The sequence below is a fragment of the Balaenoptera physalus genome, assembly GCF_965194825.1.
Source record: "Balaenoptera physalus genome assembly, chromosome: 15".
Lineage (NCBI taxonomy): Eukaryota > Metazoa > Chordata > Mammalia > Artiodactyla > Balaenopteridae > Balaenoptera > Balaenoptera physalus.
The window spans coordinates 79253646-79270813 of NC_138894.1; the positions used below are offsets into that span (position 1 = coordinate 79253646).

At 37.4% G+C, this 17168-nt stretch overlaps 2 protein-coding genes across 20 annotated transcripts in view; one reads left to right on the plus strand and one right to left on the minus strand.

Moving 5' to 3' along the window:
• The window catches only part of ITSN2 (intersectin 2), a gene marked incomplete at its 3' end in the record, with an annotated part of 203066 nt that overhangs the window by 73381 nt on the left and 112517 nt on the right, over positions 1-17168 (plus strand). For 17 of the 19 annotated variants that reach the window (XM_082427412.1, XM_082427407.1, XM_082427414.1 and 14 more), the window contains one exon: positions 15468-15560. In XM_082427412.1, the coding sequence (XP_082283538.1) occupies positions 15468-15560 (93 nt within the window). Of the gene's footprint in view, positions 1-2754; positions 2774-15467; positions 15561-17168 lie in introns of those variants that run through there. The other 2 variants (XM_082427399.1, XM_082427406.1) reach the window with 2 other exon arrangements.
• Positions 1-17168, minus strand: part of LOC309643923 (uncharacterized protein) — a gene marked incomplete at its 3' end in the record, with an annotated part of 51577 nt that overhangs the window by 31422 nt on the left and 2987 nt on the right. The window lies entirely within an intron of this gene.

Genomic DNA, 17168 nt, shown 5'->3' on the forward strand with positions numbered 1-17168 from the left:
CTTTCTCTAGTTCCTTTAGGTGTAAGGTTAGATTGTTTATTTGAGATTTTTCTTGTTTCTTGAGGTAGGCTTGTATTGCTTTAAACTTCCCTCTTAGAACTACTTTTGCTGCGTCCTACAGGTTTTGGATCGTCGTGTTTTCATTGTAATTTGTCTCTAGGTATTTTTTTATTTCCTCTTTGATTTCTTCATTGATCTCTTGGTTATTTAGTAATGTATTGTTTAGCCTCCATGTGTTTGTGTTTTTTACATTTTTTTCCCTGTAATTCATTTCTAATCTCATAGTGCTGTGGTCAGCAAAGATGCTTGATATGATTTCAATTTTCTTAAATTTACTGAGGCTTGATTTGTGGCCCAAGATGTGACCTTTCCTGGAGAAAGTTCCATGTGCATATGAGAAGAAAGTGTAATCTGCTGTTTTTGGATGGAATGTCCTATAAATGTCAGTTAAGTCTATCTGGTCTATTGTGTCATTTAAAACTTGTGTTTCCTTATTAATTTCCTGTCTGGATGATCTGTCCATTGGTGTAAGTGAGGTGTTGAAGTCCCCCACTATTACTGTGTTACTGTCGATTTCCTCTTTTATAGCTGTTAGCAGTTGCCTTATGTATTGACGTGCTCCTATGTTGGGTGCATATATATTTATAATTGTTGTATCTTCTTCTTGGATTGATCCCTTGATCATTATGTAGTGTCCTTCCTTGTCTCTTATAACATTCTTTATTTTAAAGTCTATTTTATCTGATATGAGTATTGCTACTCCAGCTTTCTTTTGATTTCCATTTGCATGGAATATCTTTTTCCATCCCCTCACTTTCAGTCTGTATGTTTCCCTAGGTCTGAAGTGGGTCTCTTGTAGACAGCATGTATATGGGTCTTGTTTTTGTATCCATTCAGCAAGCCTGTGTCTTTTGGTTGGAGCATTTAATCCATTCACGTTTAAGGTAATTATCGATATGTATGTTCCTGTTACCATTTTCTTAATTGTTATGGATTTGTTTTTGTAGGTCCTTTTCTTCTCTTGTGTTTCCCACTTAGAGCAGTTCCTTTATCATTTGTTGTAGCGCTGGTTTGGTGGTGCTGAATCCTCTTAGCTTTTGCTTGTCTGTTAAGCTTTTGATTTCTCCATTGAATCTGAATGAGATCCTTGCCTTGTAGAGTAATCTTGGTTGTAGGTTCTTCCCTTTCATCACTTTAAATATATCATGTCACTCCCTTCTGGCTTGTAGAGTTTCTGCTGAGAAATCAGCTGTTAACCTTATGGGAGTTCCCTTGTATGTTGTCGTTTTTCCCTTGTTGCTTTCAATAATTATTTTTTGTCTTTAATTTTTGTCAGTTTGATTACTATGTCTCTTGGCATGTTTCTCCTTGGGTTTATCCTGCCTGTGACTCTCTGCACTTCCTCGACTTGGGTGGCTATTTCCTTTCCCATGTTAGGGAAGTTTTCGACTATAATCTCTTCAAATATTTTCTCGGGTCCTTTCTCTCTCTCTTCTCCTTCTGGGACCCCTATAATACGAATGTTGTTGCATTTAATGTTGTCTCAGAGGTCTCTTAGGCTGACTTCATTTCTTTTCGTTCTTTTTTCTTTATTCTGTTCTGCAGCAGTGAATTCCACCATTCTGTCTTCCAGGTCACTTATCTGTTCTTCTGCCTCAGTTTTGCTGCTATTGATTCCTTCTAGTGTATTTTTCATTTCAGTTATCGTATTGTTCATCTCTGTTTGTTTGTTCTTTGATTCTTCTAGGTGTTCATTAATTCTTCCAGGTCTTTGTTAAACATTTCTTGCATCTTCTCGATCTTTGCCTCCATTCTTTTTCCGAGGTCCTGGATCATCTTCACTATCGTTATTCTGAAATCTTTTTCTGGAAGGTTGCCTATCTCCACTTCATTTATTTATTTTTCTGGGGTTTTATCTTGTTCCTTCATCTGGTACAAAGTTCTCTGCCTTTTCGTCTTGTCTATCTTTCTGTGAATGTGGTTTTCCTTCCACAGGCTGCATAATTGTCAGTTTTTTTAAACTTCTGAGGAATTGACAGCTAATGCAGACTCTAGTACTTAGGAGGTACTTATCCTCCTACTTAGTTTATAAAGTAGCTGAAGATTGAAGATAATCTTGTATATATCTAATTTAAGTCCAATTCAGGGTTTAAGATCTTTTTGAAATAAGCATCCATGTATAGCACAGAACCTTCAAAAGCAGTGTTTGCTCCTTTAATAAATTCTCAGTTATTGATTGGGTTAAATTTTTTTCATGCCCAGTACCATTGGAACTTGTCTCTAAGTGCTCCTCCTACACCAAGCTATTTGTCTAAATACTTCTGACACAGTCTTCAAATTTTGCCATGTCTACTTTATCATTCTGAGACTAACCACAGACGTTTTAGACTTTTTTGGCTCTTAGAGCTGTGTTGTCTAATATAGTAGCCATTAGCTACATGTGGCTATTTAAATTTATATTTAGATTAATAAAAATTAAATTTAAATTAATAAGAGTTAAGTAAAATAAAAAATTCAGTTCCTCAGTCACACAGCCACATTTCAAGTGCTCAAATCCATGTATGGCTAGTGACTACTGTATTGGACAATGCAGATACATCTCAGAAAGCTCTGTTGAACAGATATTCTTTTCTTAGTCTGTTTGCTTCACCTCCCATCTCCTTAACAGAACTAAAAAAGATCATTGCATTGTATTTTTAACCACTTGTGATTTTTACTTCTGGTGTCTTCTGCAGCAGCAGAATCATCCTTGCCAAAGCCTTCCTTAATCATGGTAGGTTTGCTTTCTGCTTTTCAAAAATTTAATGAAATTTTAAATACAGAGGGCATGATATATGAGCCATAAGGTGATAGGCAAGAGGCCACTTCAGATACATGTTGCTACCAGTTGATATTGTAGTGTAATGTGGCTTGTTTCAGTCAAAATTATGGAGGTACTAAAGACTGGTTATGTGAGTAAGAAGTGCTGAAGTCCATGACAGTGGCTTTGTCTAAAATGTGGAAGAGAGAAGGGAGAAGGAGAGAAAAGGAACAGCTAGTGGCTTTAGGAGGAAAAAAATACCATTTTTAATTTTAAAGCTTTATTACCTTTTTAGAATTTTAGAGCTCGTTACTGTTTTCAACTGTGTAATTAAGAAATTTTTGTTGAGCATTGGACCTGTAGAATCAGCTGTAGTGTTGTACTGCATATATAACAACCCAAGCATTTATTACTCAGGTCCCTACAGTTGAGACTTTAGTTCTATCTACACCAGTATTCCAGTTGTGTTTTAGAGATTTAAGTTAGTACTAGGTCAACATATATCATTTGACTATTACTTTGAATTGGAGAAATGTACCAGTGAAGGCTATTTCTGATATCATTTAATTTTTATAGCATACAAGTGGGATATAACCTTTCTGAATCATATATGTTCAGAATTATGTGTTAGAATACTGCTGTGCCACTACCCAGCTATGCAGCTTAAACATGTGGAACTTATTTGTGTGTGTGTATGAACATATGCATATGTATGTATATCTATATATGTAAAACAGGGATGGCACTACTTACTGCATGGGATCTAGCATAACGTGGATGTTCTGTAAACGTGTATTTTTCCTGCTACATAGACAATAAGAACATATTTGACAGAGCCAGTAGATGAGACTAAGCAACAGAAATCTTTATGAAAATACCACATTTTCAATTTAGTGATGAATTGAGGGGCAGTGGATAGAATTGTAATAGATTTCTAAAGTGATCATCAGACAATGTAAAAGATTTTAGATTTTTAAGGAAATATTGAAAACATCAACCCCAAAACTTAGGTTTTCCTGCCTTTCTATAAGACTTATGAATAAATGTAGATTAACCTTAGGATATGTTTTACTTGAAGTTCAAAATAATAGACTGTTGGCTCTTTAAAAGGTTCTGTTAGTATATATTCTAAATAAGAAAGCTAGAATTGGATCAACTATTTTTAAATTGGCTTTGAATTACATATATTTCATAGTTTTCTTATTTCTATGTGACTTTTCCTTTCTGTAAAATTCTAGTGCATTAATAACTTATGTTTTAATATGGTCATTTTTGGGGAAGTGTTCAGATTTGAAGACTATTTGAATACTACTTAAAAATTATTCCTTCTCATATGACTTAGAACATTTTTATTCTGTTAGTAACATTAATCATGATAATATTTAACCATGATTGTTGTGTGTGACTTTCTTGGCTGGTGGTGTCCCTTAAATATTAGAAAGTCTCTGAGCTCATTTAAGGGGTTCATTTTATTTTTGTACCACTCGTCCTTACACACATTGGTGCCCTATAAATGTTTGTTGAAAGAATGTACAATATATGAAGGTGTCAAGGTTGCTGGTTGGAGTCATGAAGAACTAAGCAGTAAGCATCATCAGATAGGGTGAGTTGGCCACTGCAAAAACAGGTACCCAAAGAAGGGTGAGGAGATAGTAGTATATAACAAAGTGTTATAATGTGATAAGGATTGACACAGATTCCCTTCTGCTGCAACAGACTTCTCTGTAGTCTTAGGATAGCAGTCTGTCACTGCCTGGGGATGATGTATGTTAGAGCAGCTCAAGCTTCCCCAACCAGACTGTTCAGACTTAAAATAGTCGTAAGGTTTCTGACTAAAAAGCCTCACTTTCAGTATTTTCTGGCAAGAGTACCTTTATCACAAGAAGAGCCTGAGAAATATTTTAATGCTCTGCCTTCTCCTTAATTATGTTGTTCCCTGGGATTGGGTTGAGTAAGGAAACTAATTTATTTAGCACTCTCCATGTGACAGGCATGTGTTAGATGCTTTATATTTTTTTTTTAAGTTGGGTTTATTGAGATATAATTCACCTCTTTTTAATACAGTTTGATGAGTTTTGACAAATGTATATAGCCATGTAAATTGGGATATGGAACATTTCCATCACCTAAAATTTCCCTTTGTCCCTTCACCTTACCCTTAGCCACTGTCAACCACTGATCAGATTTCTGCCTCTATAGTTTTGTCTTTCCAGAATATTATATAAATGAAATACACAATAGGAAGCCTTTTGTATCTTTGTGGCTTCTTTCACTTAACAGAATATTTTTGTGATTCATCCATGGCGTTGCGTATATCTTTCTCTTTCTTGCCAAGTAGTATTCCATTGTGTAAATGTGTACCACAATTTGTTTACCCATTCATCTGCAAAAGGCATTTGGGTTACTTCCAGGTTTTGGAACTTTAGACATAATGTCTAAACCTGCTATAACCATCAGATGACAGATTTTTATCTGGAAATAGGTCTTTATTTCTCTTGAGTAAATCCCCAAGGGTTATTGTTGGGGTGTTATTATGGTAACTTCATAAGAAGTTGCCAGACTTTTCCAAATTATCTCTTTGCCTTCCCACCAGCAATGTGTGAGAGTTTTGGTTGCCCAGCATCTTTGCCAGCATTTTTATTTTTTTAATTTCAGACATTCTAATAGGCATGTAGTGATATCTTATTGTGGTTTTTGTATTCACTTCCCTGATGATCAGTGTCATTGAACATCTTGTCATATGCTTATTTGCCATCTGTGTATCTTTGATGTGTCTATTCAGATCTTTTGCCCATTTTTAAAAGCAGGTATTGTCTTCTTATTGAGTTGAACCTGTAGTTCTTTAGATATGCTGCGTATATGTCCTTTATCACATATGTTTTGCAGATATTTCCTCCTAGTCTGTAGCTTGTCTTTTCATTTTCTTAACACTGTGTCTTTATGAGAGCAGAGGTTTTAGATTTTGATGAAGTTCAATTTATCGAAAAATTTTTAATGTTGTGCCATTTGTGTCCTAAAAAGTCTTGCCTTAACCAAAGTCACAGAGATTTTCTTCTTTGCTTTCTTCAGGAAGTTTCATAATTTAGCCCTTACATGTACATTAGATATGATCCATTTAGAGTTAATTTTTGTATATGGTACAAGTTTGAGATTCTTTTTTTTCTAATATGGATGTCCAGTTCTTTAAGCACAATTTGTTGAAAAGACTATTCTTTCCCCAGTGAATTATCTTGATATTTTTGTTGAAATCAACTGACAACATATTTGTAGGTCTGTTTCTTTTTTAATTATCATCAAGGTGCAGATTAAGACCCTTAATTAAGCCTGCATGGATTCTAATCCTGCCTTTAACATTTGCTGACTTTGTTACCTTGGACAAATTATTTAATCTCACCATGCCTCTGTTTTCTCCTCTGAAAAACAGTGATAGTAATAATAGTTACCTGATAGAATTCTTGTGAGACTTAATAGAAACAATACGTGTAAAACTCTTAGAAAAGTACCTGACACATGGTAAGTTTTGTTAAATGTGAGCTAGTTATTTTGTCAGTCTAATAGATAAAAAATGATATTTAGTGTTTTTTAGTGTGGATATATCACATATTACGTGTAATCTTTACAACAACCCTGAGGAGTTAGGTAATACTCTTGTTTATAGAGGTGGCAATCAAGGTACAGAGAGTGTGAACATCTTATCTATGTACATTGGGAGACAGTGTAGTGTAGAGAGTTCAGGCTACCTAGGTTCTAATCTCAGTTCTGCCACTTGTTAGTTGTGTGACCTTGAGCAAGTTACTTTACCACGATGAGTTTTGGTTTCCTCATCTGTAAAATGGGGGTAATAGTGTAGTACCTTATGTATAAGGTAGTGATGGCAGTCAGTGAGTTACTGTATTTGAAGTCCCTGACCGATAGGGCTCAATAAAGGTGAGTTGCTTCCATCTTTATAATCCTTTTTGTTGTGGTCATTATTTTTTTTATCATCAGCATCATTTTTCCAAAGTCATACAGTATTAAATCAGTTCTGTAGCCACACTACTTGCCTTCCTAGTCACAGGAATCATGATTGGTTAATTTATTTATTTTATGATAAACTAATAAAGTAGGGTTTTTTTACTATGTGTATGGTATTTAAAAAGTGTGTAGGTTTAGCTATTTTAGGTCTTTAGTTCTTCAGTACATCCGTTCTTTCCTTCCTCCCTCCCTCCCTTCCTCCCCCGCCACCCCACCAACCCCACCCGCAATGCAAGGCTTATGGGATCTTAGTTCCCCTACCAGGGATTGAACCTGGGCCACCGCAGTGAAAGCACCAAGTCCTAACCACTGGACTGTGAGGAAATTCCCTGTTTCTTTATTTTTAACTCTAATCTTAAATCTTGTCTTTAAGAGAGGATGTTTATAGATTTTTTTTTAAATCCAGTCATTTAAGGCTAAGAAATATTAAATCCACCTAGTGTTTAAAATTATAGTGGGCACCTGTATTTCAGTGATATGCATTCCTGGAAACAACTTTGTAAGGCAGATTTTTATGGACTATAGTCAGCAAATATGTGTGAGTTTACATACCTAAACATATTTGGTTTCTTATTGGTAGAAGCTGAGTAAACTGAAAAGGTAATCAGAAATAAAGTATAGATGATTATTAGCCATGTTGAATATATAGCTTTAAAGACCTCCACAGAGAGCTGATATAACTATATGTGAAGGATAGACAACAGAAAGATTTGTAAATGACTCTTGTCTTTCCCCAAGCCCTGATCTTGCCTCTCTGCTTTTTCTCTACTCCCTCTAATTTTTTCAGACATTTATTCCTCGATCATTTTTAAGTGTTTGTGCTGGGTACTCTGCCAGTTCCGAGCATAGAAAGATAAACACACAAAGCTCTTGTCCTCCAAGGGCTCATAGTCTGGTACAACAGATGGATAGAAAACAATTACAGAACCTTTTTAAGTGCTCTGTAGAAGCATGGAGAAGTCTCTTGAGAATCTAGAGGAGGAAGCAATTAATTTGACCTGCAGGTGTCAGGGACCTCCTGGAGAAAGTGACACCTGCCCTGGACCTTGAAAGAGAAAGTTTGAAATGGAAGACGGTGATATGAATGGCAATCCAAGTAAAGGGAACATATGTCACGGGATGAGAAAGAGGATGTTATGTATATGGCGTTTGTAAGAATTTACTTTTCTGCGATAGGGATACACTACCAGCATTCTTGTTATTCTTGGTTTTTGTTTTGTATAGATTTCTTTCTTGTTAAATAGTAAATAATAGTATCACGATTAACATTTTTCTACATATTTGTTATATGATCAGTGTTCAAAAAAATTTTTTTTTTATTTTTGGCCATGCTGCGCGGCTTGCGGGATCTTAGTTCCCCCACCAGGGATCAAACCTGGGCCCGCTGTGCTGGAAGCATGGAGTCCTAACCACTGGACCGCCAGGGAATTTCCCCCCAAATTTTTTAAGATACATTATTCCAAGGGAAAATTTGGTTGCTTTGACATGTAAAAGAGACACATATTTTTATATTCAAATGTCAATTTATATGTATCTCCTTTACATTTTGTTGCTTGTCATTTTTAAATTACAAAAATAATACTACTAAACTAAAATAAATATCAAAGTAGTCAGGGAGGCAATATGGTGTAATAGTTAAGAGCAGAAACTTTGGAGTTATACTCTAAAGTACAGGAAGATTCTAGCTAAAAATTAAATCAGCTATCTGGTGTTAGGCCAGTTATTTAACTTCCCTAGCTTTGTTTTTTTCGTCTGTAACTTGTGTAAACCTTGTTCACGGAACTGTTGTAAAAATGAAACGTAATATTAATATGCTTAGCATGGTTGCTGGTATAAAGTAATAGTAAATAGTAGTTGCTGCTTCTGCTAAGTACTATTACTCTGCTAATGTTGTTGGACTTTAAAAACAAATGATAAGACAGGGAAGGTTGTTTCTCTGAGATGGTCAAGAGTTGAGAGAACAGTAGGGTAAAGGGGATTAAAAAAAGATCTGTAAAAAGTAAGATGAGATTAACTCATCTTTTAACAGGGTATAATTGCAAGATGCCTGTGGCATCCTTAGGAGAAAGAGACCACGTAATTCACTTTGACAGCCACCAGTTGTTGCCTTTGGACAGCATTATTTGCTAGTTGTCCTGAGTTGGCTGGAAGGGTAGAGGTGGAGCAGAATATTTGGCGGAGTGATAGAAAGAAGAGGAGGCAAGGTGCAAACCTGGTTTGTATAGGACAGTGGTTCCCCACCCTGGCTGCACAAAAGAATCACCTGGAGAGCTTTTTAAAAATTGTGAAGCTTGTGCCTCATTCCCCAGAGATCCTGATTTACTTGGTCTGCTGGAATAGCTTTTTTTCTCCTAAAGCTCCCCAGGTGATTCAGCCAGGGGTTGCATATCTCTGGTGTAGGACATTTGCTAGTCAAGTATTGCCTGCTACATACTTTATACTTTTGAAATCATCTTTACATACACCATTCTTACAGCAAGTCCTAGGTAAGGAAACAAAGGATGAGGAAGTTTAAAGACCTGCTCAAGTCACAAAACTGGTTAGCACACAGGAGCAGAACCTCCACTGTGTTCCTTTATGCTCCACTGCTGCCGTTTAGCTATGAAAGGAAGAGAGTGAAGATGTATTTGGGGGTAGTGAGTTGAGACTGGGTCTCATGTTCAGAGCAAATGGAAAGGATCATAAAATCATTGTTTGTTTTTCATGGCTTGAGAGACCCTCAGACATTTTCAGGTTTAGTAGAGCATTGTCTGTTTTAACACCTCTGGTAACAAAAGAGTAATTGCTGGTGGGGTTGATTCCCTCTTCATACAGTCCTAACTTTCTTCAAAATGGTGGTCCTTTTCCTAATTCGTGTATGGAAGGCAAATAACCACTTCGTATTCTGCATAACAGCTTGTAGAAACACTTACAGTTGCTACCATGTCTTCTTTAATCTTTTTTTTAAACTGAAGTATAGTTGATTTACAATGTTGTGATAGTTTCTGGTGTACAACAAAGTGATTCAGTTATACATATACATATTCTTTTTCATTATGGTTTATTACAGAATATTGAACATAGTTCCTTGTGCTATACAGTAGGACCTTGTTGTTTATTTTATATATAGTAGTTTGTATCTGCTAATCCCAAACTCCTAATTTATCTCTCTCCCACCCCCTTTCCCCTTTGGTAACCATAAGTTTGTTTCCTGTTTCTGTTTCATAAATAAGTTCATTTGTGTCATATTTTAGATTCCACATATAAGTGATATCATATGGTATTTGTCTTTCTCTTTCTGACTTACTTCACTTAGTATGATCATCTCTAGGTCCATCCATCTTGCTGCAAATGGCATTATTTCATTCTTTTTAATGGCTGAGTAGTATTCCCGTGTGTATACATACCACATCATCTTTATCCATTCATCTGTCAGTGGACCTTTAGGTTGCTTCCATGTCTTGGCTGTTGTAAGTAGTGCTGCTGTGAACATTGGGGTGAATGTATCTTTTCGGATTATAGTTTCATCTGGATATATGCCCAGGAGTGGGATTGCTGGATCAAATGGCAACTCTATTTTCAGTTTTTTAAGGAACCTCCATATTGTTTTCCATAGTGGCTGCACTAATTTACATTCCTATCAAGAGTGTAGAAGGGTTCCCTTTTCTCCACATCCTCTCCAGCATTTATTTGTAGACTTTTTAATGATGGCCATTCTGACCAGTGTGAGGTGGTACCTCATTGTAGGTTTTTGATTTGCATTTCTCTAATAATTAGCAATGTTGAGCATCTTTTCATGTGCCTATTGGCCATCTGTATGTCTTCTTTGGAGAAATGCCTATTTAGGTCTTCTGCCCATTTTTTGATTGGGTTATTTTTTATTACTGTATTGTATAAGCTGTTTGTATATTTTGGAAATTAAGCCCTTGTCATTCGTATCATTTGCAAATATTTTCTCCCAGTCCATAGGTTGTCTTTTCATTTTGTTTATGGTTTCCTTTGCTGTGCAAAGCTTGTAAGTTTGACAAACTTATGATTACCAGTGGGGATTGGTGGGAGGGAGGGATGGTTAGGGAGTTTGGGATTGACATGTACACACTACCGTATTTAAAATGGGTAACCAACAAGGACCTACTGTATAGCACAGGGAACTCTGCTCAATATTATGTAACAACCTAAATGAGAAAAGAATTTGCAGAAGAATAGATACATGTATATGTATAACTGAATCTCTGTACTGTACACCTGAAACTAATACAACATTGTTAATCAACTATACTCCAATATAAAATAAAAAGTTTTTTAAAAAAGCTTATAAGATTGATTAGGTCCCATTTGTTTATTTTTACTTTTACTTCTATTGCCTTGGGAGGCTGACCTAAGAAAATATTGGTACAATTTATTTCAGAGAATGTTTTGCCTATGTTCTCTTCTAGGAGTTTTATGGTGTCATCTTATATTTAAGTATTTAAGCCATTTGGAGTTTATTTTTGTGTATGGTGTGAGGGTGTGTTCTAACTTCATTGATTTATATGCGGCTGTCCAGCTTTCCCAGCACCACTTGCTGAAGAGACTTTCTTTTCTCCATTGTATATTCTTGCCTCCTTTGTTGAAGATTAATTGCCCATAGGTGTGTGTCTATTTCTGGGCTCTCTATTCTGTTCTATTGATCCATATGTCTGTTTTTGTGCCAATACCACCCTGTTTTGATTACTGTAGCTTTGTAGTGTTGTCTGAAGTCTGGGAGGGTTATGCCTCCAGCTTTGTTCTTTTTCCTCCGGATTGCTTTGGCAATTCTGGGTATTTTATGGTTCCATATAAATTTTAGGATTATTTGTTCTAGTTCTGTGGAAAATGTCATGGGTAATTTGATCCCTATCACATTAAATCTGTAGATTGCTTTGGGTAGTATGGCCATTTTAACAATGTTAATTCTTCCAATCTAAGAGCATGGCGTATCTTTCCATTTCTTTGAATCATCTTCAATTTCCTTTATCAGTGTTTTAGTTCTCAGCATATAAGCCTTTCACCTCCTTGGTCAGGTTTATCCATAAGTATTTTTGTATTTTGGTGTGATTTTTAAAAGGGATATTTTTTTTCTACTTTTTCTTCTTTAACCTTTGATTATTCAGGCTTAATATCTTTACTTCCTTAATTGCCTCATAGAATATTTCTAGACCTCTCATACCACCTTCTTCTCTGGAGCTGCTTTGTTGTTCCTATTGAAATATGCACTCATAACTCAACACTAAGTCTTGTTTCAAGATAGTGATTTAATGCTATGTTATTGGCCTTTCTCTTCCTGGATCCTATTTAAATTATCAAAGAGAACATAAAAAAAAAAAATCCAAGGTAGCTTTAGGAAATCGCGTCACCATCGGTGTACCAGAAACTTTGAAAGTTTCTAGAAATTTTGAAGCAGATTAGATTGGATTCAACATAGGCATAGGAGAGTCATGTTTGATAAATAAAATGGACTGATGTTTTCAGTAGCGCTGTTGAGTAAAGGGGGCTGGAATGCAGGGTGGAACATGGGACTGATGGCAAATTGAAGGATTTCTATGAGTCCAATGAAGTTGGAGCAGTTCTCCACAGAATTTAACCTCAAACTTTATGGATGCAAACTGTACTCTAAGTAGGGCATTTGTTACAGAAATAAGATAAAATTTTAATGAACTACCGAAAGACAAGTGAGGGCCAGCATGTTGGTCTGGAATAACTGGGGGCCATAGACACCATGGGAGTTTATACTTACAAGCTGTTTCCTGGGTACATTAACTGGGTGCCCATGAGAAAGATGGGGGCCGTGCGGGAGACCAGAAAGAGCCCCCACCTCAGTTGCAGGCAGCTGTAGGCGGACAGACATGAAGTACCATGCATTTCCTTGCATCTTTTTTTCCTGTTAAGTAAAAACCTTGAGCCACTGAGAGGGGGTCAGTAAAGCCTCACCCCAAGGACACAGGCAGAGAGACACATTGCTGCTGGGGTAAGGGTAGAAGAAAAACCTGTCTACCCCTGAGCTGGGTAAGGAAACCTTGTGTCTAAGATTCTATAGCAATACCAAGCAGAGGTATTACTCCTACTACTGCTGGTGGAGCAGCAGGAAAGTGCTTCCCAAGACCAATCACAGATACAAGGAGAAGTTTGGATGCCCCAGGGTGGAGGGGCAGGAACAGAGAAATCCATACCCCTGGGACTCAGGTGCACATGGCCTGCCTACGACTGAGAGTGGATGAGGGTCGGATGGTAGTGAAAGCCATCTGGTGGGGGATGGCAGACTCAGAGTCACATACATTTTAAGGTGCTTCCAGCAGTTTAGGAGAGCCACACCAGCGCAGTCTCCTTGGGGAAGAAGACTCCAGGGCCAGTTCTGAAAGAGAAAAGGTCATGCTTCTCCCACTCCCATACCTCTTGGGGTCTAAGGTATGTCCCTTCAGATGCCTGCTCGTTGCTCTCCACTGCCAGAAGATCTCGGTGTTCCATGTAGGTATAACGTCACTATTTTCCAGTGATCTAGAGGTGTCAGGTGCAAGAGGGACAGGGACATTTTTGTAAACCCTAACCAGAATTCACTTTGAATCCTCTAGGTCCCTTTTTAGCTGAGCTGCCACCTGGAGGATGCACCAACCAGCTAAGAGGCAATGATGATCCCTTTCTTAGGGACAGCACATTCAGTAGCCAAACTGTCTTAGTTTAAGGAGTAGGGTGAACCAGGAGGAGGTTATGGAAGCAGAGTCAGACATCATCAATGCATTGTTGAACAGCTTTTCTGATAAATGATTCATTAGCGTCAGTGCAAATAGTCCAGAAAGCTAAAAACATGACACAGATTACTTTCAAGGGCCGCAATAGTGTGGACATAGGGGGCTGATTGGTAACCTGAAAAAGTGTCAACAGCTTGAGGAACCACCAGTAGCCCTAGGGGGAGATCAAAAGTTTGATGTAGTCCATCTGCCAAGAGCCAAAAAAGGGCAATGTCCTGTGCAGTGAGACCTCCCAGACAGGAATCATTAAGTCTGGCATGCAGTGGTATCCTCTGCATCAGAAACACAGAGTCAGACTTAATCAGAAGCCTGATTTCAGTCTAAATTAGAGAATGGGCTCTTGCCATGGGTAGCTACATAAGTGATCCAGACCATTCAATTAGCAATTAAAATTTGTTTTCAGTTTGCAGCCCCAGAGAGGCTACCTTTAATCTGTCAGTTGTAATTTTCCAAGTGGCAAACCAAACAGCTGGGCCACTGGCAACAGCCCAAGAATCTGAGTTCTGCCCACTGAAGAGAATGACTGTGTCTCCTTTCTGTTCTGCATAGCTCTGAGGCTGAACAGTCATGGCAGACCAGTGGACACTGTCAGCTTCAGCTTCTATAAACCATTAGTGAACCAGGCTGAGGCATTTCAGGGAACCTCATTGATCCAGCAGCTTTGCTTCGGACAGTGGAGTAGGAATAAAGTTTCCCCTCAGAGGATTGGCTGTCACTTTTTCATATAAAGCCACAATGCCGCTGGGGCACGGCTGTCCTGTATTCTTGAATATACCATTTCCATTTGGCAAGCAAGGCTTTTGGGGGTCCTTCTCACCTTGTTAGTTGTGGAATTTAAGTTTGACCCACCCCCAAATGGGACTATCAGGCCAGAGAGTCACTAGGCCTGCCTAGATCAAGCGTTCAGACCCAGCTGGAGGCTGTTTCCCTTTGCCAAAGGCTCCACTTGGCAGAATCCTCAGTAACAAAGATTTGTGCTGTTTCCAGTACCCAGAGTCTAATTGTGTTGGGGTTCACCAGCTAGTTCTGCTGGTGGAGGTATTTAGTTTAGCCAGTAGTAGTATATCAGTGTTAATTTATGTGTTTTGACAAACATGCTGTGGTTATGTAAATTGTTAACATAGTGGATATTGGATGAAGGATATACAGGAACTCCGTACTATCTTTGCAACTTTCCTGTAAATCTAAAAGTATTTCAAATTGAAAAATTACTTTAAAAAGTACCAGATGGCACTCTGTAACTTCCAGGGTAAAGGTCAGATGAGGATGGTATTTAAGACCCCTTAAAGTTAATTCCTCCTACCTGTTTCTTAACCACTTTCCCACACTCACGTGGTGCTTTAGCTATTAGTCTACTCAGTGCAGTTGCAGTGTCTTGAACATGCCTTGACTTCTCACGCTGCCCCCTTTTTGTATGAAATGCCCTTATCCCACCTCTTCACATGGCAAAATTAAAGCCAAGCTTCAAGGCTGTGCCTCGGTCTTACATTTCCTGTTAACTCATCATTGAGGCTTCTAACTCAGTACTGGCACAGCTTTTTGTATGTATTTCTGCTTAGGATGCTTCACAGGTTAACATTGTAAATGCTGGTAGTCATCTTCTAGAGTAAGAGTTCCTTGAGGATGGGAATAATACTTTATTCATCTTTTCATTTCCAGTATTTAGCTTGTTGCCCACTTCCAGTGAGTCGTACACAGTAATTGTTCAAGTAGATGTTAATTGGGTGAGTGAGTGAAAAGCCTTAGGGCCATGCTATGTATGGTTATGATAGAGCTTTCCTCTTTGTGTCACTTCAGTGTTAAGTACTGTCATTAAATGGATATTTGAGATTCTTGTTTACATTTTGGAATTGTATTTAAATATTCTCATGTATACACTATAAAATCTTTGTCTTTCATTTATGTTTTAGGAGGGCCAAACATGTGGGCTATTACCTCTGAAGAACGGACTAAGCATGACAAGCAGTTTGATAACCTCAAACCTTCAGGAGGTTACATAACAGGTTTGTGTTTATATTTTATTTGTAAATTATGCTCCTTTTCATGTAGTATCTTATAATTAGTTTTAATTTGACTGCCATCAATTTGTATTATTTAATGATAAAATTCATATCAATCAGAATTCTAGAATTTTTTTAAAATGTGACTTTCTTATTTTACCTGGAGCCATCTTAATTTGTTGTCTTTGGATTTGGCATCATAGAAGATCTTTTCCTGATCCTAAACTTTAATTGTCCAGTTTAACATTTTAACCTCGTATCTGGAAAGTTTTCCATTTATTTCTCAAGGTAATTGAGACTTTTTTCCCTAAGCAGATTTATTAATGTGTTCTTAACATGTTGTGCCAGTTACTAGTATAATGATCAGTATTACTAAAACCTAGTAGAAATATATATATCAGATCAATTTTCTTGAAAATAATCTAGAATTTTTTTTTTCTGGAATCTGTTTTTCTAACATTTAGTCCTCTGTCTTTGAGAGGCTTTATAAGCATTGATTGTTGATGCTATAGCCCTTGTTTTGCAAGAAGTCCCCCAGAACCAAAAGAGGATTAATTTAGGTGTGTCTTTCAAATTTTTTTCTATAAGTGACACTTTCTTTTCTATGCTGAAGCACCTTAGGGCTTTATTTACAGTAGTAGTAAATATAATGGCTAATATTTACCAAATCTGTACTGTATTTCAGATACTATACTAAATGCACTATCTCCTTTAACCTTCACAACAAGCCTGTGAGGTTGCCCTGTCGTTGTCTGTATTTAAAGATGATAGAACTGAAACTTTGAGGTGTTCTGTAACTTGCCTAAGAGATGGTTAGTGGTGATCTGGGCTTGGTAACCTTTCAGTCTGACTTTGGAGTCCATCCTCTTAAACATTATAGTTTAATGTTATTTGCACTTCTGTAATAAAAACTACCTTACCTGGTATCCGGGTTGGGATTTGATTACCCTGCTTGCAAGGTAATAATTTGGTCTGTTACTGTCTCATGGATGCTGGCAGAAGACCCAGAATTCCTGAGTCAGAGACCAAGGACACTCTTTCTAATGGCACAGCTGGTAGCATGAGCATCAGCATATTTCCGTCCATTTCCCTCATCCCCTGAGTCACATAGGGGCCATGCAGAGGGCCCGGAAGGATGCTGCACATGCAGTGGTTGTGTTATAGAAGAGGAACACTGGGCTTCAGGGAACCCACCATTTTTCAGCAAGCAGTAAGCAAGCTTATTCTTTGTCCCAGAGGGAAACATTACCTCATCCCTCAAGACTGCTCACTGCAAACCCAATTCTGAGACATGATCCAGGTAGAGAGCAATTAGGATCTTACGTTCTTGGCAGACACAGCAGGACATATAGGACATATCAGACACCCATGAGGAGTATCTTTCCCAAACCTGGTATTTTTTTTAATTAGAACTCTTCTAGGGAATAGTGTTTTTAACTATAAATTTTATTAGATAGGTGTATTATCAAATAAGACCCCAATTATGAGGAAAAACTAAGATGAATAATGTAATCTTTCATCACTGATTAATGCATATATAACTTCAGTTGTGACATTTTTGTTTTAAAACCTCTTAAGTCTTATTAAAGTAATATAAATAATTTTTCTTTA